The sequence below is a fragment of the Vulpes vulpes genome, unplaced genomic scaffold, assembly GCF_048418805.1.
Source record: "Vulpes vulpes isolate BD-2025 unplaced genomic scaffold, VulVul3 u000000657, whole genome shotgun sequence".
NCBI classification, from domain to species: Eukaryota; Metazoa; Chordata; class Mammalia; order Carnivora; family Canidae; genus Vulpes; species Vulpes vulpes.
The window spans coordinates 703,556-728,712 of record NW_027325810.1 but is presented as its reverse complement, the minus strand read 5'-3'; the positions used below and the strand labels follow the sequence as shown (position 1 = coordinate 728,712).

General features: G+C 54.2%; 1 protein-coding gene across 1 annotated transcript in view; it reads right to left on the bottom strand.

The window, feature by feature from the left end:
• The window catches only part of ANTXR1 (ANTXR cell adhesion molecule 1), a 168,587-nt gene that overhangs the window by 36,357 nt on the left and 107,073 nt on the right, over positions 1–25,157 (bottom strand). The window contains exons 17-20 of the mRNA XM_072746172.1: positions 22,975–23,016; positions 15,405–15,500; positions 14,702–14,869; positions 6,301–6,381 (exon numbers count right to left, since the gene is read on the bottom strand). Coding sequence (XP_072602273.1) covers positions 6,301–6,381; positions 14,702–14,869; positions 15,405–15,500; positions 22,975–23,016 — 387 coding nt within the window. The remainder of the gene's footprint in view (positions 1–6,300; positions 6,382–14,701; positions 14,870–15,404; positions 15,501–22,974; positions 23,017–25,157) is intronic.

Genomic DNA, 25,157 nt, shown 5'->3' with positions numbered 1-25,157 from the left:
GGGAGAGTGAAGCTGGGGAACGTAACTGGGGCCACGGGGTAGCCCCGGGATTGAACTGGGGGCCCCCCAGCCAGTTCCCGGTGGAGCATCCCTCACCTTCCTCCCCCGCGTCACCACTTGACCTCCAGCCTCAGGGCCCCGCGGGGGACCGGGCGACCCCGCGGATGGGCTCCCGGCTCATCGGGAGGACGCCTGTCCCCCGGCGGCTCTCCAGGACAAGACACCTGCGGCCCAATCCCACACACGCGTGACGCACGTGGTTAATATGGAGTCACGCCTGCATCAGAGAGAACTTGGTGAAGGACGGTCTACCTGGTGCTGGGACATCGTCCCCGCACGAGCATCAGCGCGCAGCGGGCACAGAACCGGGCCCAGGCTCCCCGGTCTGACCGTCAAGGTGGCGAAATCCCGTCTGTGCCCACCTCACTGTCCCCACTGCGGCCCCCTGGCACCCGCGGGCTGCCCTGGTTCTGGAGGCCCCGCGACCTGGCCCTTCTCCACCCAGGCTGCCGGACCGAGTCCCAGCGGCCCCCCTGCACCCTGCGCTGCCCGTGATCGCCCTTCCGCCACCCCAACCGCGTCTGTCCGGTGTCCCGCGTCACCTCCCGCAGAGCCCCTCGTGGCCCCCAGCGGCCCTTGCTGTCCCAGCGGATTCCTGAACCGAGCCAACGGCGGCAGCTCTTGCCTGTGCTCTGCTCCTTTGACCTTCGCCAACCCGTGTCGTCGGAACAGGGGGGTTTTATGGGAGACACAGTGAAGCGAACTCAGGGGAAAACTGCAGGTAGGAGTTTCAAAGGCAAAAGGCTTCTCTGTGAACTGGAAGTTACTGGTAAGAACCGCAGGGTCGGGGCGCCCGGCGGGCCCGTCGGTGGAGCGCGCGACTCTTGAGCTCGGGGTGCTGAGCTCGAGCCTCACATCGGGTGTAGGGAGGACTTGATAAAATCTCTCAAAAAACCCCAAAGGAGGGATCCCTGGGTGGCTCAGCAGTTTGGCGCCTGCCATTGGCCCAGGGCGTGATCCTGGGGTCCCGGGATCGAGTCCCACGTCGGGCTCCCTGCCTGGAGCCTGCTTCTCTGCAGGCTGTCTGTGTCTCTGCATCTCTCTGTGTCTCTCATGAATAAATAAATAAAATATTTTTTAAAAATTAAAAAAATAAAATAAATAAAATCTTAAAAAAAAAAAACAAACCCCAATGGACTGCAGAATTGAAGTGAACGTCCCGTGGGATGTCAACCAACCTTTCTACTCTGGATGCCCACGCTGCCCATTTCCCCAGATCGTCCCCGAAATCCGACGTGTGCCGGCGCGTAAGCAGCTCTCGCTCGGTTCTGCAAAGGGCAGTTCAACACGGACGCTTAGTCCTCCGGCCCCTGGTCCCTCCCCGTCCGGGCGCCGTGCCCCCCCTTCTTGGTCTGGCCCACCTCTTCATTCCCTGGGGCGCCAGCGCGACCGAGGGCAGGGAGCCGCGGCCACTCAGGGGGACACGGGTCCTGTGACGTCCCCGGGGAAGGTAACCACCGCCCAAGCCTCAGTTTCTGCTCCGTAACTAGAGGTCGTCGTCATTCCCCGACCTGCCATGACGTCCCGGCGCCGTGCGCTTCCGTGACCACCGGCCTCCAAGCTCTGCGTCCACCCCGGAGGCCAAGCCGCAGTCCCGTTCTCCTGGGCATTGTGGGCGCGCGGCCCCGAGGTGGGTCCTGGGGAGCCCGACAGGTGTGGGACGCGAGAGTGTCTGGGGGCAGGCGCACGGGAGAGAGGGAGCAGGAGAGGTGGTGCCACAGGGACGGTGGGTGCAGAGGGGGGGATGATCTGGGCACAGCTGCGCCCGCCCGAGCTGTGCCCAGGAGCCGTGAGCTGGCTGGTGGCGGCCTCGGCCTGGGGGGGGGGGTGGGGGGTGGGGGGGGCCGGGCCCGAGGGACCTGCCTCGGCCTCAGCCACCTCTGGACAGGCTGTCGCAGCCCCGGGGCCGAGCCGGGGGCCCATCCGGGGAGCTTCCTGCAGCTCTTCCTGGGATTGCACCAGGCCCCACCTCGCAAAACAAGCTCAGACTGTGCCTTAGGCTATTTTTTTTTCTTTGTTCTTGCTGATAGTAATGGAATGTACGGCCTCCCCGGCCTCCCCAGCTGAAAACAGACAGGACTTCCAATCTAGTGGGGCCCTCCCAGGGCACGTGAAGGGGGATGGCTCCCGCGGCCGAGGTAAAAACAACCGGGGTGGGGGGGTGGGGGGGGGACTGGCCAATGCATTGATTGAACTGCATCCAGGAGAAACCATATGAGGTGGAGCTGCAGTTGCTCTTTGCCACCCCTTCCCCCGGGAGTCACCGCAAGACAGCAGCCCGAGTCCACGTGGACCATCCTCCCGGGGGGAGCCCACGCAGATGGTGGCCGTGCGTTTCCCGCGTGCCCGGCCGACGTGGGCCCGGGGCTTCTGGAGGCGTGTGCACGGCTGCCCTCGCACGGAGGGAGAAGGAAGGAGAAGGAAGGAGAAGGCGCCGACTTGGATGAAAAACAGGGAACTGGACCCGAGCACCAGTTCTCAACCCTGTTGCCATTAGAACCGCCTGGGGAGCTCCTAAAATCCCAGTGTCCAGACCTCATCCCAGATCAGTGAAATAGAACCTATGGGGTGGGATTCTGGGGTCAGTGTTTTTTTTTTTTTTTTTTAAGATTTCTTTCTTTCTTTTAGGGAGGAGGAGTGAGTGCATCCAGGGAGAGGGGCAGAGGGAGGAAGGGAGAGAATGTTCAGCGCACCCCCTGCGGCGCGTGGGGCCTGCTGCGGGGCTTGATCCCACTGCCCTGAGATCATGACCTGAGCCAAAACCAAGAGTCTGATGCTCCGTCAATGGGGCCCCCCGGGCGCTCCCCCGTCCCACGTCGGGGTTTTAAAGCTCCTCAGGTGATCACAGATGCCACCAGGCTGAAAGCCACTGGGTTCCAAGGACCCTGATCTCTGAAGTTCCCTTATATCCCTGTGTTTGCAATTAGGGGAGTCTTTCCAAATCAAGCTATTTGGGGGGGGGGGCTTTTTCCCGGTCTCTGCAAGTGTGAAGCCCCAGAGCCATAGGCTGAGGCAGGTGTTCTAGAAAGAGCGCAGCACAGCTCTCCACTGGAAGCGGGGGGATGGCTTCGGCAAAGAACTTAGCGAGCTTGTCATGTTTTAGGATCACACGTGTTGCTGGTTTGCTGCCTAAGCGGCTTCTGTGGGCACTTTGCTTAGGCCCAGGGCCTTGCTGGTGGACACCTGGGAACCGTAGGACGGTGAAGCCACCCAAGGAAGAGCAGGGAATAAGGGTGGCGGCAGATCCAAGAGCTCCTGGCTCCCCTGCGGCCCTGCTCCCAGTCCCCCCCACGGGAGCTCGGACAGCTCCGAGGCCGAGGGCACCAGGCCCAGGGACAGGGTGGCCATGGGCTCAGGGCTCCCCAGCCCTCAACTCAGGTGGAGGCTGGAGGCCCTCAGCCCGTGGGCTCTGTTGGTGGCCCCGCATGCGTCTGCACGGCTGGGGCGGGTTAACCGTGGGGCGGACGGGGCGGACGGGATCGGGAAGGACTGCCAGGCTTCTGTGAGGCCACATGGGTTTGAAACAATTCAGAACGCAACTGAGAATGCAATTAGGTGATTTTTGTTTTTGTTTTTGTTTTAAAGGAAAAATTCAGAACCTGTGACTCTTGTTCACGAGCACATGCCGGGATGTAGTCATTTTCAGTTTATGGAAAATGTGGTCAGCCCCATAAATCAGTGCTGAGGAATTCTAACAGAGTCATCACCGAGCAAGTGATGCGGATCTGTTGCGAGTCTCCCGGATTATGCAAAACAAAAAAGAATAAGCACGTGGACCAAGCTACCACACAGTCGTCCCTCCCCTGGAACTCCTTCCCGGTTACCGTGGGCAGCCTCGAACCCCCTTCCTACCCGCTCTGTGACCTTTCTCCTGAAGCTCCACGCAGACATCAAGGTGCCTGCGGCCATCGTCACGACTACAAGGACACGATGCCCTGCATCGCTTTCTCCCCTGTGCCTTAAAACTATCAGGATTTCTATAAGGAAAGCCCATTTACACGCAGGCCAGACCATCCGTTAGGGACAGGGCTGAGACTACGGCCAAATGCATCCTAGTGCTTAGGCCTTCTGTCCTTCAAATCTATTATTTTGTGCGATCGGAGAACGACAACTCAAGGGGCTACTGTGTTTCTCAAAAGTGTGGAGACCATCTTCAACTTTGGTTCAAAACCAGTAGGTTAAGAGATTCGGTTTAGGTGGGATTCGTTAGAGGACCCTCCATCGGTTTGCATTCCATTGTGGTTGCATTTTTTTTTTCAGATTTTACTTACTTATTCATAGAGACAGAGAGAGAGAGAGAGGCAGAGACACAGGCAGAGGGAGAAGCAGGCTCCATGCAGGGAGCCTGATGTGGGACTCGATCCAGGGACTCCAGGATCACGCCCTGGGCTGCAGGCGGCGCTAAACCGCTGCGCCACCGGGGCTGCCCCATTGTGGTTGCATTTAGCCCATTAGCCGTTTCACGCCAGCGGGTGCTGCTTCTGGGGTCTTCCCCACGATAACCTCCCCGACGACTACTCAGGTTGACTCAGCTTATGAATTGGTTTCTGCCAAGCCGGTCAGCTGGATTAACAAATCCTAGCGGAGAGGTCTCTCAGGTGCCCTGAAGAACGTGGGCCTGCATACTTGACCAACGCGTCACGTCACGAGAGAACAGTACCGCCGAACCTGAGTTGAGGTATCTCACTGTTTTGTTTTTTTTTCAATGTTTGATGAGTCTCATGCACACTTAAAAAAACAACAACAAAACTTTCTTAATTTCCCACAGAAACCAGATGTATAAAGCCAAATACCACCCCGAGGACAAACTTTACGGCCCAGGCTCATTTCCGTTAACGGGAGAGCCCGTACTTTACAATTTGCTATCACAGCGCGTTCTTATTGACGTTTACAGACAAAACACAAATCCCACATCCCAGAGGGGCCAAGTCAGCCCCGCACTTGTATGGCCTGGTTGTTGTCACGTCGTACTTGCCTGCTGCCCCTGCCACAAGCGGGGGGCAGGGACAGCTAATCGTACAAGCTCTGGAACTTTAGACCAAATCCCCTAGGCCACAACCCCCCCAGCCCCACCGCCATCCCCGAGCGCGAAGGAACAGGGGCCTGCCTAATACACGGTGCTTTTCTGTTGTACGAGTTGTGCTGGGTTGAAGAGTGAGCAGGGCCAACAAGTGGGTACCCCTGATGCACGTCCACTGCAATGTGCTCTGAACTTCGGCATCAACCCTTGACACACAGCAGAAGAGCACAAAGTCCATAACCACCATCATCTTTGCCATTGACCGAGCATCGCTGCGGGTTCACCCCTGGGCCGAGCCCTTGACAGACATTACCTTCTCCAACCAGCCCAAGCCTGACCTACCTTATAAAGATGGAGTTCAGAGAGGTTCAGTAACTTGCCTGGGGTTTTCCCACCAAGAAGGAAGTTCTCTGCCCGAAGTGAAACGAGTTCCAAACCAGGCGCCCGTGTTTTGCTTGTGGGTTAATATGCCCGACTCCCAGAGAAGTGGATGGGCGATGCCATTGGCTGGGAGTTCAGGGAGCACTTGGTCCCAAGCTTTGTTTTGTAGAATTTAGGGAAGAGGGACCAGCTCTTGCAAGAAGACAGAGCAATAGCGTGATGTCGGCGGAACTGGAGTTGTTTCCAGCGTTGATGCCGTGTACACGGAACCAGTTACCAGCTTCTCTCGCCCTCCATTTCCTCACTGACAGAATGAAGAGGGGCCAGATGGTTTCCAAGGGTCTCTGCTGGCTCCTCCCTTTCTGCCTCCTCTTAGTTGGAGACACCCCAAGCTTGGCCCTGACCATGTTGGGGCAAATCCTCACCAGGGCAGAAGGCCCTCCTGACGTCTTGAACCAGTTGGGCCCAATACCTACTGGAAGACGGTGAGAGTTTTCTGTGGCCCCCATTTCCCCGCCCCATCTTGTGGTCCTGGCATCTTGTTGGTCACCACTGGCCACTGCTGCTGCAGAGGCAAAAGCCAGCCCTACCTCTTCCACTCACTGTACCTACAGATGAAGAAGCTCAAGTCCTAGGAGGTTCAACTCAATGTATTTGTCAAAATCCTTCCCAGAAAAAACAAGTCAACGCTCAATTCTCATAGATACCAAAATTTTGAAAATTAGTGTCTGATTTCTCACAACATAAAACAATAGCTGGATATATCTGAGTTATTCTAGTTCAGCAAGGTCAGAGGGACAGAGAAAAACAATGTGTGTGACATCATGAATGAATCCTACCGTGTCTCCTGGCTGTGGACGCATCACAGACACACGATCATATCCCTTCCTTAGTAGGACCCACAAGGCATCCAGTTTTCCCTGAAAAGAACAAAAACAACAAACGCACCGAGATTACAAATGAAACCAGAGCAGTGGCCAGCACAGACCTGTAGAACTTTCCATGTTTCTTCAGTCACGTGAACAGCATATACACTAGCAATGTGGTTGTAACAGGCTGAGTGACTGTCCAGGCTCTGAGCTCACAATGTGGGCTGCAGGAGCCTGGGGGGGAGAAGAGACACATAACAGAGGGCCCTGATGCTCATGCAGGGGACACTGGAGACTTTGGGGCAGCCCCAGATTTGCAAGCACAGAGAAGCTCTTTCATGTTCAAAAAGCTTTTGCTTTTGACCATTTCTGGATATATCCCCACACCACAAATCTATCTTTTCAACTTTCATCAAAGTTTCTTCTTTCCACTTAATGCCCAGAGTTCACCAAAGCAACAATGATGACAAATTCAGGAAAATGACTGGATAGAAATGTTGACGGAGCAAGACCAATGAAAGGCCCTGGGGGTGCAGATCCCTGGCTCTCCCCTTGCCTCACTCAGCACCTACGACTTGCTCGGGAATCCCAGGCTCAAGGGACAGATTACAAACATCGTGGATTGCCCCAAATCACAACCCCTTTGGAACTGTAGCAATGGGCTGAATCTGAGAAGAGTGAGCCTCTGAGTGTGGGATGAAGGGAGTCCAATGCCTCTGGCCATTCTTGTTCCCTAGCTAGGCTGAGTGAGGCTGAGTTCTCCTGCTGCAAATACTAAAGGGAAACAATGACCTTTATTTAGCTTTGCTCTATTAACCCTTAACATGCCACCTTCCATGACAAAAAGGATTTGGCAAATGTGATTAAGGTGGGGAGATTATCCTGGATTGTGCAGGCGGACCCAACGGAACCATGTGGAGCCTTAATAGAGGGAGGCAAGAGGGTCAGAGTCGGAGAAGTTGTGCCAACAGAGTGATACCCTGTGAAAAAGGTTCAACTCATGGTTGCTTTGGAGAGGGGCGAGGGGGGCCTCAAAACCAATGAGTGTGGGGCAGCCTCTAGACTCAGGAAAAGACGAGATGGATTCTTTCCCGGAGCCTCTAAAAGAGATGCAGCCCTGGCCTCGCCTTGATTTTAGGCGAGACCTTTTTTGGGCTTCTAACCTCCAGAACTATAAAATAATAAATTGTGTTAAGTCACTAACTTAGTGGTAGTTTGTTACAGCAGCAATAGGAGACCGATACAGCCCTTATTAATCCCTGACGTATTCTTTTTATTTTTTAAAAGATTTTATCTATTTATTCATGAGACACACACACACACACAGAGGCAGAGACACAGGCAGAGGGCGAAGCAGGCTTCCTATGGGGACCCTGATGTGGGACTTGATCCGGGGACCCCGGGGTCACAGCCTGAGCCAAAGGGAGATGCTCCAGCGCAGAGCCCCCCAGGGGCCCTAATCCCTGATGTAAACATATTCTATGTCTATTTGCCTCTGGTCTGTCTCTGCCAACGGGAATGTCAACTCTGTGAAAGCAGAGGGGTCACCGGGGTGGTCAGCTGCTGTATGCCCAGCCCCAGGAGAGCATCTGGCGCTCAGTAAATACGGGCTGGATGAATGAATGACTCCTCAGTGCTGGGCCAGGTGCTTTCACAAGTGTCTTCTGCCATAGTCCAAAAGGATTATGGCAAAGAAACAGAAGGTCAGACGAACAACTCAGTCGCCCAAGGCACAGAGCGTGGAAATCGGAGAGGTGCGAATGGACCCCATGGCCCTGTGATTCCAAAGCTCTTACGCTTTCTATTACACCAACTGTAGATTCTTCTTCATGCACATCTTCGGGCTGGAGACCTTGCACTCAGGTCCTTTAGGGACAGGGTCTCTAAATTCTCGGTTGCGACTCTTCAAGCCCTCATGGAACAATTTTGTGTACTAGGACCAGAATTTTTAAGAAATAAAATAGGGAAGAAAATACTTGAGTCACTTGCACATGGAGAAGATGACTATTATTTTGTGTCAAATCTGTATCAGTGAAACGGGTAGGAGTATGTGCACGGGTGGGTGTTTGTGTGCACACCCAACACGCTCATGGGTATATACTGGGCCAAACTATACTTCCTCCTGGGGTGTCCGTGAGCACGTTTGAAGGCAATCAGCCGGGAGAGGTCTCTCCAGGATGGTGCCGAAAGGCTGGGGAAGTCCGGAGACCTCAAGTCGCTTGACACAGAACATCTTCGCGGAAGCATCATCTTGAAGACCTCATGTCCTGGAGGAGTTGTTTTCTGGTGGGTTGTGTTCAAATACAAAAAAGCCTGCTCCCGAGCCTCTGTCAACTGTTGCTCAAGTTCTTGCGGGCTAAGCTTTGTCTTGCTAAGTGTAATGTTTCTCATCTCTCTTGGCAAAGTACTTATGACAGCCTCTAAAAATATTTTGAAATGACTTGAGAAAGCTGGACGGGACTGCTGCGGGGTTCGGCATGGTTTTCCACATCAAGCCATTTCAATCATCAGTTAGATGTTTTCCTTTAAGGTTCTTTGGGACGAGCATTTATATTTCAGGATAAAACCAGGTGGGTTTCCTGGACGAATGCCTCTTTTCTTTTCCTAGTTTGGGGGACGCCCAGAATGTGTCCTTGCAATCAGCCCACCCACAGCGTTCTCTGCGCTAAGCGCTCAACTGCTTCACAAATGAGGAGCAGTAAGACGGGGCTGAAAGAATATTTGCAGAAATTTAAAGCTAAAACTACATGCAGAGTCAAAGAGCAGAGACCACCTCGATGTGTAACACCGTGAGAATCGGGACCGGGGCCGGTTTCCTGGAGGCCGCACGTCTGGGTGTGACACTGCGGCCCCAAGCGACGCTCCAGACCACCTGCATTTGTACTCTGGGCCTGTCCCCTGCCCCTCCCGGGTCTGCGGCCTCGGCCAAGCTGGCTCGTCTCCCTAAGCCTCCCCTTTCCCATCTTCAGAGTGGACCACGATGCTGCCATCTACCCCGTAGGCTGGTTGTAAGGCCTACAATCAGGTATCGGGGGTAGATACTCGTCTCATTGGAAGGATTTGTTAAATGTTATTTATGATCACGGGGAAGTCATTAAAATGATCATCTGGGAGGCTGTGTAGAAAGGTGGAAACGACCAGAATACGGAGTGTAAGAACCCAATAATGTGAACCTTACCCGTCCTCAGTCCTGTGCTCCTCCAGCCCCTTCCCTCTTCCCCCAGCCCCTCATGTTCGAGTTCAACCATGTCTTGTGGACATTGTCTCTGTCACAGCTTCCCGTCCTTCCTGCCCCACCGCCTCCACGGCCGCTGCCTAGGCCCAGGCCCTCATCCCCTGTCACTCATCCTGTCAACAGTTTCCTGGTTGGTCTTTTGCCTCCAGGCTCCCAGTCCCGTCTCCTTTTTGATTAATAACTGATTTCATCGCTAGTTCAAATGGATGCTTTTTGCAGTTAATAAAATAAACCAAGAAGCATCTTACTAGCAAGTTACCTACCCTCTCCGAGCCTTAGCTTGCCATCTGCAAATGGGAGTAGTAGGCGTCTCTGCGTTTGGGGACTGATGTGAGAAACAAAGGGGCGAGTGCAGGGAAGCCCTTGGAGCCGTGTCCGGTTTGCAGTGTGCGTCTCACTCAGGTGAGTGCTTCCCCCGGGGAGCTGCTATCACTGGGCGGCTCTGGCCCAGGTGAGGCCATACTTTCAGGATTCTGAGTCTGGGGGGCCCCACAGATGAGCCCAAAGTCCCACGTCTGTGGCATAGGAAACAATCTGGGTAATTGCCCCTCCGGACACCTCCCTCTGCTCCCGCAGCAGGTGACTCTTTATGCAAGAGCTGGAGCTCAGTTATAGGAGAAGTGTGTTTATAACCAAGAAGAGGATGATTTTTTATCTCTGAGGTCAAGAAGAGGTGCAGAACGACGGCTGGTGGAGCCTTTATTTTCCTGAATGCAGGCAGAAGCCTGTCATCAAGACAGCAGCTAAGGAGGTTATTAATAATATCCCTTAGGGGTGGGAAAAGCCTTAGGGGACTTTCCTGACCAGTCCCTGGGCTTCACCCCAAGTCTGGGAGGAAGGGGCCTTTGAGCTTATCTCAGATTTGAGTGTCCATCATGCGTGGGCCTCTCCATAGGACGCATTTCCAGACACTGTCCCTCCCCCCGCCGGGAGAACTGCCCAACCGTTGCCGGGAAGCAGAAACAAACACGTCCCCGTCAGCCTCAGGACCCGTGTCCGACGACAGGCGCTGACACTCAGGCACAGATTTCTTTCATCTCAGGTGGACACATCTTGACTAAAACATGAGACATTTACCAATTCCAGGTTCCCGAAGCACACCTCGGGCTCCGACCACCTAATCCACGAGGGCGGGCAAACGGGAATTCCAGGTCAGCTCGTTTTTTTTTTTTTTCCTCCTTCCTAAACAGTAAGACAGGGCCGGGAATGTCTCTGTGGCATCCTGGTGCCTGGGGTTTGTGGCCGATCTTCCTTTTCTCTCCTTTTTAGAATTTTGGCCGGGCAACAGCTGTGTCTCCTCTGCGGGTCTGTCTGCCTTAGCTGCTTGGAAGTTGGTCAGAGGGAGAGAATCCGAGGGTAGCCCAACGACAGGCCCGTCGCAGACTAACCCCGGAACTTTTACACCCCAGAACACGGGTGAATATTGTGACCCACGCTTCTCCTCAAGAGAAATAAGTGAATAATGTCGGAAACACGGACACCCACACACACACTCACACACTCGCAGACATTCACACAAGATGCTTTGTGCTTTTTTTTTTTTAGTTTTGGGCTTTGTTTAAAAAAAATTTGGAGCTATTATAAAAAGTAGCCAGAGAGGGACAAAAAAAAGTCTGTTGGACTTCAACAGCCCATCTGACAACACTTAAGTCTCTGGTGCGTCTTCCTGGGCTACGTAGAGTCCGTCATGTGCAGTTTCATGACCAAACGCTGCTTGGTTACGAGGTCAAGGTGCTTTGAGGCCAGGGATGAAGCTGGCCTGCCGGGGAAAGAACAGGACAGAAGACCACCCCCTTCCAGGCCCCGCGAGTAGCACGGGCTGACCCTGCCCCTTCACCGTCTGGCTCTCTTGCCAAGAGCAGCCCGGCTGCCTGGCCATCCCGGGTCTGGCTTTTGTCCTTCGGCTGTCATTCCTGTCATTTCCAGTCATGTGGAGGAGCTACTGGGAAGGGAGAAAATGGTTTCTCTATGCAGGCTGCAAGCCTTCCAGCAAACCTGACAACAGCCCCGGTTTTGATCTATCTGGAGGCCATGTAGCTGGGCATTACTTAACTTGTCTGAAATGGTCAGTCCGAATTTAATGAGAAGCATGGGGCGCTGTAAATCCAGGGGGTGAAAACCAAGCAAAGGAAAATGAAGGCCAAATATCGGAAAATTTCCTGGTCATGAGGCTGGAATGAGGAGAGGGTGAGGTGTGGTTGCTGTGGTCAGTGCCCGGACTTAGACTGGGGAGCGGTGGAGAGAAGCCCATGGTGGACTTCCCCCATGAGTCCCCGCTCGGTTTGCTTAGCAAATGCGCTCACCTGCTTCACCGCTCCCCACATCTAGTTCAGGAAACACATGCGAAAAGCAAGTCAGGTGCGATACGTTTAAAGATGTCTATGATTCTGACCACTTCCATTGGGGGCAACAAAGAGTCCCCCCAGTATCCCTTAAAAGTCTGGCAGGAGGTGGGAGGCTTCTCCCTGTTTACGGCGGGGCAGAGGGTAGACTGGTCGTGCTCCATGACCTGCCGGCCCCCATCCACTCTCGGCCTTCCTCTGCCTTCCCAGCTCTCTGCCCAGCACCCGACGGCCTACAGATAACACCACCTGGCTTTCCTTTGGTTTGGCCAACAGGTGGTACCAGACGGCCCTGAGGCAAGACAGGGGAGAGGTCGGGAGATTCATTCCTTCTGTTCCCTCCCTGACCCCCTGCCTTCTCCAGCGGCTGCATTCTTATAGGACAGAGACCTGCAAACGTTTTCTGTAAAGGTCCAAAAAAGTAGATATTCTAGGGTTTGTAGCTTTGTAGCTCTAGAGACAAACTGTGGAATAGTACAGGGAACTTACAGAACCATTTAAAAAGGAGAAAAACCAGTCTTAGTTTGTGGGCCGCATAAAAACAGGTGGCAGGGCAGGTTTAGACGGCTGGTTCCCTCTCTATGGCCACAGCTCCCACTGGGTGGCCTCTCCTCCTGGCCACTGGCTCCAATGGCACCATCTCCCCTCCTTGTCCCCTAGGCCTGAGGGTGCAAGAGCTCCCATTGCCACCTGGCTGTCCCTGTGAGTTCCTACTTCACATTAATCCAGCGGTTGTGTCTGAGGGGACAACGGGCTGTGAACGCTCACGTGGGTCTGCTTGCGGAGACCTCTGGCACATGGCTGGGGTCATGCTCACGGTCTCTTGGCCAGGTGCCAAGGTTCCTGCCCTCGGGGACCCTCCTACAGAAGCCTGGCTGGGACCTGTGGTGACAGTGTCTTCTCGGGGCTTGTTCAATCCCAGCCTGCTGGGCCCCACCCCCAAAGTTGTTGATTTAGTAGTTCTGGGTTGGGCCTGAGAATGTGCATTTCCAGCAAGTTCCTGGGGGAGGCCGATGCTGCTGGTCCAGGGGCCACGCGATGAGAACCAGCAGCTCAACACAGTGACAAGGGAGAGGCCCAAGAGCAGGGGCTGTGGGGGGTGGGGGGGAGTAAATGGAGGCAACACAGGGCTATGGCTTAGGGAGTCTGGATGTTAAAAAAAGGGGTGCTGGGGGGAAAAGGGGCTCCCCGGATGAGGAAAAGTAAGCACGTGGTGACGGCCTGTGTGCCTTTGAAAGCCTTTTGTGAGGCTCTAAGGCATTAGGCCTGGGAACCTGCATTGTGAAAGCTCTCAGGGTTCCGCTGATACTCACCCAGGCTGGAGAACCTGGGTGCGGAGTATCTGGCAGGTCCCAGCACGTCCTAGGTGCGCCACAAATCCTCGCTTTGAATGGATACCAGTTCCAAGTGTTTTTAGATTCCTAAATCTGGTCGTTCGTCCCCCTATTTATTTCATAAAACTCGGTCCTAAGCCACCAGTTCGTAGAGGAGGAACATGCTCTCTCGAGCAGAAATTGGATTCCTCAAACAGAATTAACGTTCTTTCAAAATCCAAGATTACAGGAATGACAACCTGGCTGTCACCAAGTATGTCGTGGGTTAGTCACAAGGTACAGATTCCTAAAAACGACACAATAGAAAATTCCCTTTCTTGTCCATCTCGGAGCCTCTGCTTGGCTCCTTCCTGTCTGCACACACACGCACGCCACTGCATGTTGTGCATGAGAAAATAATTAGATGCAAACAGCTGTTAGGCAAGCGAGCAACGTTTCGCCCACATCTTTCCAGAGTTCAAGCCATCGCCCGGAGGGGGCGGGGCGGCGGGGAGGGACCTATCTCAAAAAAGAAGCTCCTCGCTTTAAACACAGCAAACCGAAGGGGAAAACACCCCGCAGTTAGTGTGAGCACGAGCTAGCCAGCTTGGCCGAGAAGGGGCGACTACCAAGGACGCCTCTCTCCATTGTTTCACATGGTTATTTCCTTTGATTTCATAGGACAAGGGCTGCTCTAAGGTTAGCACGTAACGTAGTGAATGATGAATGTTATTTTTGCTCTCGTCGGCAGAGGGGGAAAGCCGCGTGGGCGCACGGGGGCATGTGCGTGGTGAGAGCTGGCTCTTCCATGGGGTCTTCCATTGGGGCCTTGCAATGGGCCCAGTTTCTGTCTGCAGTGTAGAAGCAGAGGAAGATCAAGAGGAAGAGGAAAGAAGCCTTCAGGCAGCATTACTGACCCTCTCTGGCTCACGGACACTTTCTAATAAGCCAAAGAGGTTTAAGTCCTGGAGCTGTGGGGGGCAAGAGAGATAGTGGAGGAAAAAAGGGGTTTTGCTCATGACTGGGAGAGCGAGTGTGAGCTCCATGGCCAGTGCCTGACACACGGGCAGGAGGTTTGGATAAAGGGAATGGGCTCGTGTCGCGGCAAGAGGAAGAGGGATAAGGCCTCCAGGGGAAGCTGCCACTTTGGTTAGGGAGTGGGCCTGCCTGCCGAGCACGTGGGGAGGTGTCACAGAGACGCGTGGCCGTCTTCCGGGGTCACTACCCCGGTCTCCCCACTCACCGACCCCTTGCGTGCCGCTAGGTTGCCGTGGTGATTTTAAACAGCCTACTCCCAACTTCCATACTGTGGGAACGGAGAGAGTGAGTACCTGTTCTTAGAGGTCCGTGATTTTAGAAATGTGTTCCTTTGTGATAATCTGGAATTTCGTTTGGTATCTCATCACGTTGAGAGTCTGATTCTTACTATGGAAGTGTTTTATCCGGCGTGATGATGGATTTCTGGGTAGAAAGGGGCATACCTTGATCGGGGAGTACCACTTCCGGGGCGAAGAGGGCCGTCGCAGGTTGTTGTTGAGATTTCGAGGTTCGGGGAATTCGTATTCCTGCTCCGGCATCTTGACTCTGGCATTCTTTGCCTTTTCCAACTTAGCGCCTTCTTCGGTGGAACCCTTTTCTCCCCAACGAACCTGAAATAAATGACGGATAATAAAGCAAAATGAGAAAATAAAGTGTGACGGCCCCGGGGAATGGGCATCATACATATGTACATGCGTGATGTGTGCTGTTGAGTGCTCCCCACTCCCCAATTCCTTTGGGTTTTGAGGGCCAGGGAAGAGGAGGGCATGGAGGAAGGCAAAGGGGAAGGGCTGCAGGGGTAGAGAGAGCAAGCCGGGCAGATGGGGTCTAGGGGAGGAGCTCTCCAGGCTGCGGGGACAGCACGTGCCCAGGCCCCACAGGCCCGGGTAAGAAAGAACTTGGGATTTCATTCCAGTGAGAGAGGAAACCATCGGGGGGTTTGGGCAGATGAGTTTGAGCAGAACTACTCTGACTCTGTGGTGGGCGACATACGGGGGTGCCCAGTTAACGGGGGTATACGTGCCACCTCTCCACCGGATGCCTAATGATCCACATCCCCGTCAGACCTCAGGTGTGAGTCTTCACCAGTTTCACCCAGTTTGCCAGCCCGAAAATAGATGTGAGTACATGCAGCGGTGTTCTCACCTCCATCCTTTTAATGCCTCCAACGCCTCGCCCACCATAGTACGACGCATCTACCGTAGGCCACTTTTTCTTGGGGAGACCATCATCGTCTTCCTCCTGCAGAAAGATCGCCATACATGAAGGGGGCGAAGCACAACTGCTCCATGTCTGCGTCCACTTTGGCAGAGTGGGTGGGAGTCGACTGCCTGGGTTACTCCCCAGAGCTTCTGGGGCCTTCCTTGGGACAAGTCACCGAACCTTTCTGGGTTTACCTCCCTTAACCGTAGAGTGGGGGGTCAAAGCAGAACTACCTGGTTAGGTGGTGGCACAGTCCTGGGGGCCGTTCCCTCGTACATCCCTCCTCTTCCGTCTAATCCCATCTAGAGCTGATGACTTTATATCTTCATCCCCGACTGTTCTGAACCCAAATGTTGACTTGACATTGACGTCTCCGGGGTGGGGGCTAATAACCATCTCGAGGATCCCACATCCTATCTTAAACCTGCTCCTATGGTTGTCCCCGCTGCCTGGAGCCACTCTTACATCCTCTCTCCCCCAATGCATCTCAGCTTGCCAGCAAATTCTGTTGACTTTACTTCTGGAAGACCCTGTCGTGCTCCTCGCCTCCAGTCCGGTCTTCACGGAGCAGCAGAGGAAACCCCCGAGCCCAGCTCTGTCCTGCGAGCTCGGGCCTTCGCTCGCCTCCCCAGCCTGCTTCCTTAGCACGCTCCGTCCGCCTCCCTGCACTCCAGCCTGCTTGCCCCCCTCTCTCTCCCTCAAAGACTGAGCATATTCCTGTCTTGAGGACTGTGAACAAGCTGTCCCAGGAATGCTGTCCCCCTGCCCTTCTCCTGGCTGGCTCCTTCCTATGGCTCCTCAGAGGCCTTCCCTGGACGACGTCCTTCTGAAGTAGCCCCAGTCTCTTCATCCCATCAATCTGTTTCAGTTTCCGTAATGGATCCCACCATGGCCTCGTATTTATTTACTGTTGGTCTGTCCAGGCTGGAATGTAAGTTCCATGGAAGCTTCTGTTTATTTGTCCTGTTTACCATTGCATTTTTAGCCTTTCGAATGGCACCTAGCATACGGGAGGTACCCAAGAATTATCTGTTGAGTTTACAAACAAATGAAATGAAACCATTGAAATAGAGCAGTTAACTCAGTGTCTGCAACTTATGGCTCAGTGACGGGAAGTTGGCCCTTCTTGTACTTCTTAAGATGAATGGAGAAAACAAGAGGAACTTGGAACTTTATGGATGGGAACGGGAAGGATAATTAGCAAAACTGCTCCTTAACTCAGCCCTGTAGTTAATCCTGTGGAGGGGAGAAAAACACCATCACCTACACTCGTGGACGGGCTGCAGGGTGGTGGCAGGATTCATCTCCTGGGTAAAGAAAGGAAGCTGGAAAAGGATCTCTGCAGAGCCGAGGAGGAAGCCAAAGAGGCCAAAATTGCTCAGAACAAAGGCCTGTTTCCCGCAGCCTGCGTTGGCGGGACCAGCGCGTCAGGGGCTCAGAGTGGAGTCCCAGGTGGGGCCGACTCTCAGCGTGTGGAAGGGGGCCTCGCACGGTCAAGCGGCCAGCGGGACAGGGACCCAGGGGTGACCAAGCAAAGCAGCCACACAACTGACGCATTAGAAGACTCTCTGGGTGACCTGCTGTGCTTGGGACGGGCAGGCTTCTTTTGAAAAAAATTTTAAACGTTTTATACGCCTTAAAGGACATGATCGCAGCAGACCAGGGCATGTGCAACATCTGGGCAGCTAATACTTGGGTTGGTCTGTCTGCCTTTTAGAAACAGATCTGTCCCCCTTCACTATGGGACGGTGAGCCGTGAAGGCACAGTGGATCCGTCGCCCCTGGTATCCTAGGTCCCGAGTGGAGCCTGGCGCATGGGAGGTGGTCACTGAGCGGGGACCAAACCCGCCATAAGCAGCAGCTGAATTATGAAGCCCTGACGATGCATGTGCCAGTCGCTCTTCCAAGTGCTCTACACGCATCAACCTCCTCATCTCACAGTGGGCAGCGTGGTAGGTGGTGCTATTAGGTCCATTTAAGGAAGAGACCGGTTCAGGGACTCAGGTCACCCAGCTCCTGGGTGGCACAGCTGCATTCGAGGAACATTTGTTCCTCAGTGTTGGCAAAGGTCTGGGTTTTGTCCGTTGGGTTTTGCTGTCCCAGTCATTTGACGGTACCCCACGAAGGCTACTTTTCTACCTCTCTCCCCTCGTACTGCTATTTTTGAGGCTTTACAACTGTAAGACGTGATAAAGTAATAAAACCAAAGGGCCCCAAATATAAGTTCACAGTATTTTTCCTCTTGATAGAATTTTGGAAGGCTTAGGATGTTAAACCCAGAGCCTCAGGTATCTCCGGTATCTCAGACCTGGGGCTCAACGATCCCTAGGTGGGTGCCTGTGGGTCAGCTATGAACTACGGCTTCACCGCTGGTCTCGTCAAGTTTTCCAAGAGAGATCGATGAAATGCTATGACCCAAAACTCAACACAGCAGCACCAAGAACATAAGAAACTCCAAAAATAATGCTGTTTTATTCAATAGGGAACTGAAATGGTCTTATGAGTCTCCTATTTTTTTTTTTTTAAGAACATTGGAGACCACTCCTGGAGCCTTTTCATTGCACAGTCAGATCTGGAGAAACGAAGGGACCGGTGGAGTTGCCGTCCTGTCCTGGTCCCTGATGCCCCGTCCCCTGCCCTTCCTCAAGCCCTCCCTCCCACCAAGGACTTGCCCTAGGCCCTGGTCTCCGCTCTCCCGAGCATGTGCAGCAGGCGCTGGCCTTCCCACAACAGGAAATGCCAGGGCCTCATCTGCTCCACCAAGCCTGCCGTGTCATCCCCTGACCCGGGCTTGCCTGCCAAGCTCAAACAACAACAGCAAAGACAACACAAAGGCCCAGGGTCTGACCGAAGGGAGAGTCAGAATTTCCCTGCAGTTACCATGGCTCTGTTTACACATTCTAGAGGCCGGAGGGTTTTGCAATCTTCAGAAGAGAAGGGAATCTTTGATGTGTCTTTTCTTGTGGCCCAAAGCTGATGGGGTGAGATCACCGTCCCCAGCATCCCAGCTAAGAACCTCAGTGGCACCTGAAGCGAATCTCCACATGGGATGAGGTGCAGAGTGTGTCCTGGGCCCCGGTGACACTGCCCTCGAGGACGTGGCGGGGTGGGAAGAGCCGCCGGCACACAGACCGATCCTCTGGCATCCGCCAAGGACAGGCTGGCCAAGGCCGCCTGCACTGCAGGAGCCAAGTGGCAGGAACGGAGGGCGACTGCCAGGCCCGCCTGGGGGGGGGGGCTGAGGGGGTACCTGCACCCTAACCTGCGCCTGCACTATTGGACCTCGGAGGGTGTTGTGCAGGGCACCGGTTAGCAGGTGAGGACACGGGGTAGGGCAGGAGCCAGAGGAGGATCCCGTGGAGCCCGGAGCCACCGCAGCCACGGGGGCGGGCTGGCTTCCCCTGGGGACGGGGCGCTTAAACTCCAAAGGCAGCGGTGGCCGGGACCAGGAGCGGGCCGGGGAGGCGAGCGTGTTCCTCGGGTGGCAGGTGCCGCTCTGCCCGCCCGTCCCCAGCAGCCCTGCTCCGGGCCCACAGCGCCACCCAGCCCGCGCTCGCACTGGCCCGGCCCTAAGGGGGGGCCCTAAGCAGGGGGCCTTAAGAGGGGCCCTGGCGCCCGGCACTGCACTCCACCACCTCCCGACTGCACTGCCTCCTGCCTCCCGCTGGTGTCCCTGAGAGCAGCAGCTCTTCTGCATTGCCCCCCCCCCATGCCCCCTGATGCCCAGGATCCCGGGCCCGAGGCACTGCTCTGCCTGCAGAAAGGGACCAGTAACCGAACGGAGCCCGAGGACACAGGTGCGCCTGGCCTCCAGCGGAACCGCGACCCAGCTCCCGTGACCCAGCTCCCGCCCTCGGGACAGGCAAGCCAGGGCCCTTTATTCGTCTGTTCCTTCATTTACTCTCTCAAGCGACTGCAGCTGAGCCGCCGCGAGACTGTTGTATTTTGAGAAAAATGAAGAGAACAAAAAGAATAAAGCTGCCGAAAAGATCGTCTGCACCGATAGAAGAGCGTGCTCTGTGTGGGTGACGACACAGGACCCAGGCCACCGAAACTCCCAGGCCCACCAGGCCCTGCAGCGCAGATCCCCAAGTAGAAGCGTCTCTTCCGAGGTCTCTGGGGCTAAGCCGAGAGGTCACCCTCAGTGTCACCTCGGGGAGGAACTCCTAGCAGCGAACCGGCAGGTCGGAGAAATCCAACGACACTCGTCTTTGTGGCGGCTAAGCTACCAGCTTCCCAGTCTGAGCTGCATTTAACATGTCACGACCCCACGTCAGATCTGTTCACGTCCGCGCAGTGATTAAGGACGGTGCCAGGACTGTCCTGGATTCTAACACGAAGAAGAGTGAATTTACCTTTTTTCTTTTTTTTCCGTAGTGTTCCTTTTTTTAAACTATTGGAATAGAGAATACTGAATTCTGGGCATGTTCTAGGATTTCTGCTTGGAGCGTACGTGTGTGGGGGTGGGTGGGCGTGAGCACGCATGAGAGTGCATGTTCCATGTCCACTGGAGAGACGATGCCTGGCAGTTGCGTGGCTCTAAACCCCTGCAGAACGGGAGGCTACTCCGGCTGGCCTTGTAGACCCAGCTGTGAAGGGGCTCAGTGTGTCTGGCCCTACACAACTTAGGTGCTTTTCCCACAGCTCGGTTTTGCCGCCTAAAAAGTTCTCGCACAGAGAAGTTAGGGCGAACGAGCATGGTCACGAACCTGGAAATAAGCTCGTGACTCAGCGCCAGGGGCTTGCTGTTGGTTGTAGGGCCGCCCGCGGTCAATGCCTCTACTGTGCATCCAGCCTTGGCCCTCCCGCCCCACACAGCCCCAGAATCCATGAAAGGTGACTTGGAACTAGAGCCGCAGATGGAGCCCTCGGTTACTGGCTTCCCCTTAAACCGCCAACAAGCTGGAGTAGCCGGAGGCTTTGCGAGGAACGCTGCTCCCTCTGCTGCCAGTTAGAGAAGACTCAACCCAGGAACCCGCCCCCCCCCCCCCCCCCGGGTCGTTAAAACTGAGCTTTCTTGCTGTCATCGAGGTCTTGACATTGCAAGTCCGCTTTCCCTGTCTTCTCCTTGAACAGAAGGATCAGTGGTGGCTGCACGGAATCTCACGCTTTTTTATGTCCCGCATTTCAATATCCCCTACCGTGGAGGGGGCTCGTTAGGAAGTCGTGTTCGTGCTGCGTCTACTATTTACATAGCAGAGATGTCTCCCTTAGGATCTGATGCTTATAGAACGGATGGAAGTTCGGATCATTAATGCTGAACCCGTTCCCATAGATGGCAGGGCCGTTGATTGAGGGTCACACGCTGCGAGAAGCTCTTTGGGGATAAGCCCAAGATTAGTGAGATTTAGATCCCGACCTTCAAGTGGCTAATGATCCTGAACTCTGATGCAGAAGAAAAGGTCCGTCCCGTACTCTGGAAGGCGGAGGAAGCCGAAATGAAAAACTGGTCCTGATGGGGAGAATTCCGGAGTGTTTTGTGGAGATAAGCAGCACAGGAGCTGTGCCTGAAGGGCTGGTGGGATGTGAATGCAGGAAGCTGGTGTGGAGAAGGTTCTAGAAGTCTAGATCCAGACCATGATTTTCAGGGCACAGTGTAAGATCCTTTGTAGGGCTAAATTATGTTATCTGTTCCCTGGGGGAATCTCTTTCTTTCCTTTTTTTTTTTTTCCTGCTGAAACGTCTTAAGAAGGAGATTTGGGGGGATTCCTGGATGGTTCAGTGGTTTAGCACCACCACCAGCCCAGGGCATGATCCTGGAGACCCGGGATCGAGTCCCACGTCGGGCTCCCTGCATGGAGCCTGCTTCTCCCTCTGCCTGTGTCTCTGCCTCTCCCTCTATCTCTGTATCTCTCATGAATAAATAAATAAAAATCTTTAAAAAATAAAAAAAAAAGAAGGAGATACGGGCTGCTTGACTCCCAACACCAAGGAACCATCAGAGCCAACCCACAGGCTGAGTGATCATCAGCGCAGCCTGCGGCCTGCCCCGGCCAGACCCTTCAGGTCTAACACAACCCTTTAGACCTCGAGTCCCCCAAGGTTGTCCTTCTGTTTCAGAAACCAGGTGTGTCTTCTTCAGGTGAAAGCAGGACTTCTATAGAAAGATTAGTTGAAATTCGGTGGTTTTGGGTCAGTCACATCCCACAGTCTCGCACCTAAGTCCCCCCACGTATTTCGACCACAGCGGTTGCCAGGCCACCTTCCAAAGGCAAACACAAAGTCAGCACCAGAAGAAAGAGAGACAACTAAACGCCCCTAACTGAACACAAAGGAGGGGGAGGGAACATTCTTCACCTCAGGCCAAACAGAGACCCTTCATCAAGCAGAAGCTTCGTGCCCTATTTCCCTCTGGGAGCAGGAGACAGCTGCACACAAGAGAAACACAGCCAAGCTGGAACTCGCCATGGTGCTTTCTCTTGGAGGATTAAGAGGAAGCCTTTTGTGGATGTAAAGAGGGTTTTTCCCCCCCTCCCTCCTCGTTGCAAAGCAATGTAATTTCCTCCCTTGATTTCTGGGCAGAAAGTTTGCATTCCAGCAATATGTGCTCTAATTGATTGCAGCTATTAAATCCCTTGGCTTACGAGCATATGGTTCAGGCGAGAACAGCCCCGTGGAATGTTAAATTCGATCATGATTCTCTCTGTCTGCAGGCAACTGGACAAAGGCACAGGGAACAGGAACGGTGAGGGGGTTGCGCTCGGTTAGCGCACACAGACTTGAGGGACTGCGGGCAATGAACTTGAATTCTCACGTCTCTAGCTTTTGACTCCGCTACATTTTCAGTCCTGTACCCTGGCTTCCAGGTTGGTGAGCGACGCATCCCGGGAGGCCCGCTGCTTCGGGAGCGCTCAGAGGAGCAGGAAAGCTTTCAGCCGGGCGCTCCTGCCCGGGGTGCTCCTTCTTCACCGGCAGCCTTTAACGTCTCTGCCAGATTTTACCCCAGGCCAAGCTTGCACCAGAACTGCTTAGTGGACAATTTGTGGCAGAGTCTAAGATGCTTTCTCCTCCTTTAAATGATGAGGATTTGAGGAGAGCAAGTTCAGCATGTTAGCATATCTGCCAACATATTTTTATTACGGCCTGGCAAATCTTTAGGTAACATTGTCTTAAAGAAAAATGGAATACCTCCCCGGCGGGCTGTTCCTGGAATCCCTAATTGTTTGGAGAATGTATCAAATGTGCCCTGATCTACGCACATGAAGCATAGGTCCCTGCAGGGAAGAGAGAAACCTAAAGGGCCCGTCTTAGAGGAGAAAATTGTATCGAGGAGCATCCTTGTGTTTGCACCTTTGCAGGTGGAGAATCCTCCCTCCCAAACCATTCGGTCGCGGCTGCCGGTTCAGCTTCGGGAAGGACCAAGGCTGCCCTCGCGGCTCCCTCAGGTGCAGCGGGAGCCTGGGCCCGACTCAGCTCTGCTTTGCGGGGGCCTGAGTGCTGGGCCAGCCCCGCCAGCTCTCTGCTCCACTTGACCACCCGCTCCACCTGGCTGCACCCAGCTCCAGTCACTTACCTCACTTTCCTCAGCAGGGGGCGGAGGGACCTCCTTGATAATCTGAAAAAAAAAAAAAAAAAAAGAAAGAATAAGTCAGTGGAAATCTCTGGCGACCTGTTCTCCAGAAGCACCTTGGGAGCGTGGCCATAGTCACCACAGTGATGGGCCCTTGCAAGGACGGCTCCGTCTGAGCCATGATGTGTCCTTCTGGGCAGAAGAGCTCAGTTACTTAGAGCGTGATCCCGACTGAGGGGTTCCCCTTTCAGTGGTGCCTGCTTTATACAGAGAGAAAAAAAAATGTTCCTCCAGTGACAGTTTCCTCTCTCACCGCCCAGGTAGCAAATTTGCTGTCTTGCAAATTTATTCACTCTTACATTCATCCAGTCATTCGTGCGTGGAATCCTGTATCTGCCCATGCAACCACGTGCAGGTGAGAGGAGATGGTGCTGCCCAGATGGGTCAGTATGGCCCGCACCCAGCGTGCTGGCGGTCTCGTTGATGCCCCGGCCCTGAATGGTACCCACCCAAGGAGGGAGGGTGTGATGGGTCAGGCACACCAATTCCCGGCAGAGGGTGGCAACCAGGGGGTCTTCGGGGGTTTCTTTCGGGGCCCTGACATTTAAGGGGTACAAAGATGCCAATGACAATATTATAAGAGTATGTTCTGCAACCTGCCCATCATCACGGCTGAAGAGAGCTATGTGGCCACTCTGGGCAGGGAAAGCAACCAGACCCCCTTCTGAGCAATGAGGGCAACGGACACATGGGAGGAGGAGAACTGGGTGACAGCGAGCAGTGGCTCTTCCTGCTTGTCCCCAGCTTGTACAGCTCGTTTGTACCAGGAAAGCCTTTGTAGTTAACAGGATTGAGTCTTTAACAAAGTAGCTTGGCCATGACCTACTGGGACTCCGCCGCGTCCCCTGGAGGCTCCCTCCTCTTACCTCAAGCTTAGAATTTTGGGTCCCCTACATGCAGTGTCTTCCTTGAGGATTCTGGTGAATAGAGAGCTCATTACATGTCTCTATACGTCCTAGGGCCAGGATAGGTGCTCACGCACTGCCCGCAGGACCGACCGGATCCTCAGTCTTCTCGATGGAGAGCATTCCTGGCTGCTGACCTGGCTCCTACTGGGCCTCAGGTCTTCCTCACCTCTCCCTCCTGAGCGCATGTCTCCTTTGCCTGGAGGATTTGGGGGCCTCATCGGGGCTGATCCCCACTGCTGTCACCCACACTACCATCATCCGTAGTGTCATCTCTGTATGTTGAGACAGGCTACTGACTTGAGGTCCTAGTAGCACCAGCCAGGGAACGGAGACTCTAGTCATCTGAAAGGATGGCATTCAATTAATTTAAGAGGGAGAGGTTAAGGCCTCCGGGGTTCCGAGCTGTCATTTCATTTGCCCCCACTTCCTGGCCACTGTGAGAAGTCTGCTGAGGTTCTTTGGAAAGCGTGAAGCCATGGTTTTGCTCACCCACTCAACACTGGCTCCGAAATCCTTACAGAAATCTCTGGGGAGGGCCATTACTGTCCAGTGTTGACTTCCCACCATCCCCGAGGCGGTGAGGATTTTTCAAACAGGAAACTGGGGGGGAGACGTTGAGGAGCTGGGGGCAGCAATCTGGAACGCATCTTTTTTCTTAGGGCAAGGTTGGGAGGGAAGTGAGAGGGAGAGCAGGATATTGAGGAAACACAGACAGATGTTGACCAAGTGCTGTGGGCAGTGCGCATGGCACATACGCTGGGTACACGGACGTTGCGCGTAGAGCAGCTGAGCGTTGGTCTTCCCAGCACTGCCCCTTCCCCGCCCCCTGCATGCAAGCAGCACGGCGCAGTGGTCTCATGTGAATCCCAGGCCTGCTTTTTTTCTGATGATGAAGATCTGACAGTCCTTGAACCTCCCTGAGCTCTACTGTTCTAATCCGTTAAGTGGGAGTAATGTAATCTCGTAGCGTCATGATGAGTAATAACGTTTGTAAAACATCTGGCATAGAGGGGGTGTTTGATGAATGGTGCAGGTCATTATTATTATTGTTCTCCTTCCCCTTTCTTTCTCTTCTCCTTTCTCCGTCTCTCGCTTCTATTATCCCTTTAATGAAGGTGTCACTTAACCCCCTGCATATACTAACACACTAATGACCGTGCGTGGTGGCTTCCAAAAAATGAGTAGGGCAGGCGGCTGGTGTTCAGACAGTGGTCCGGG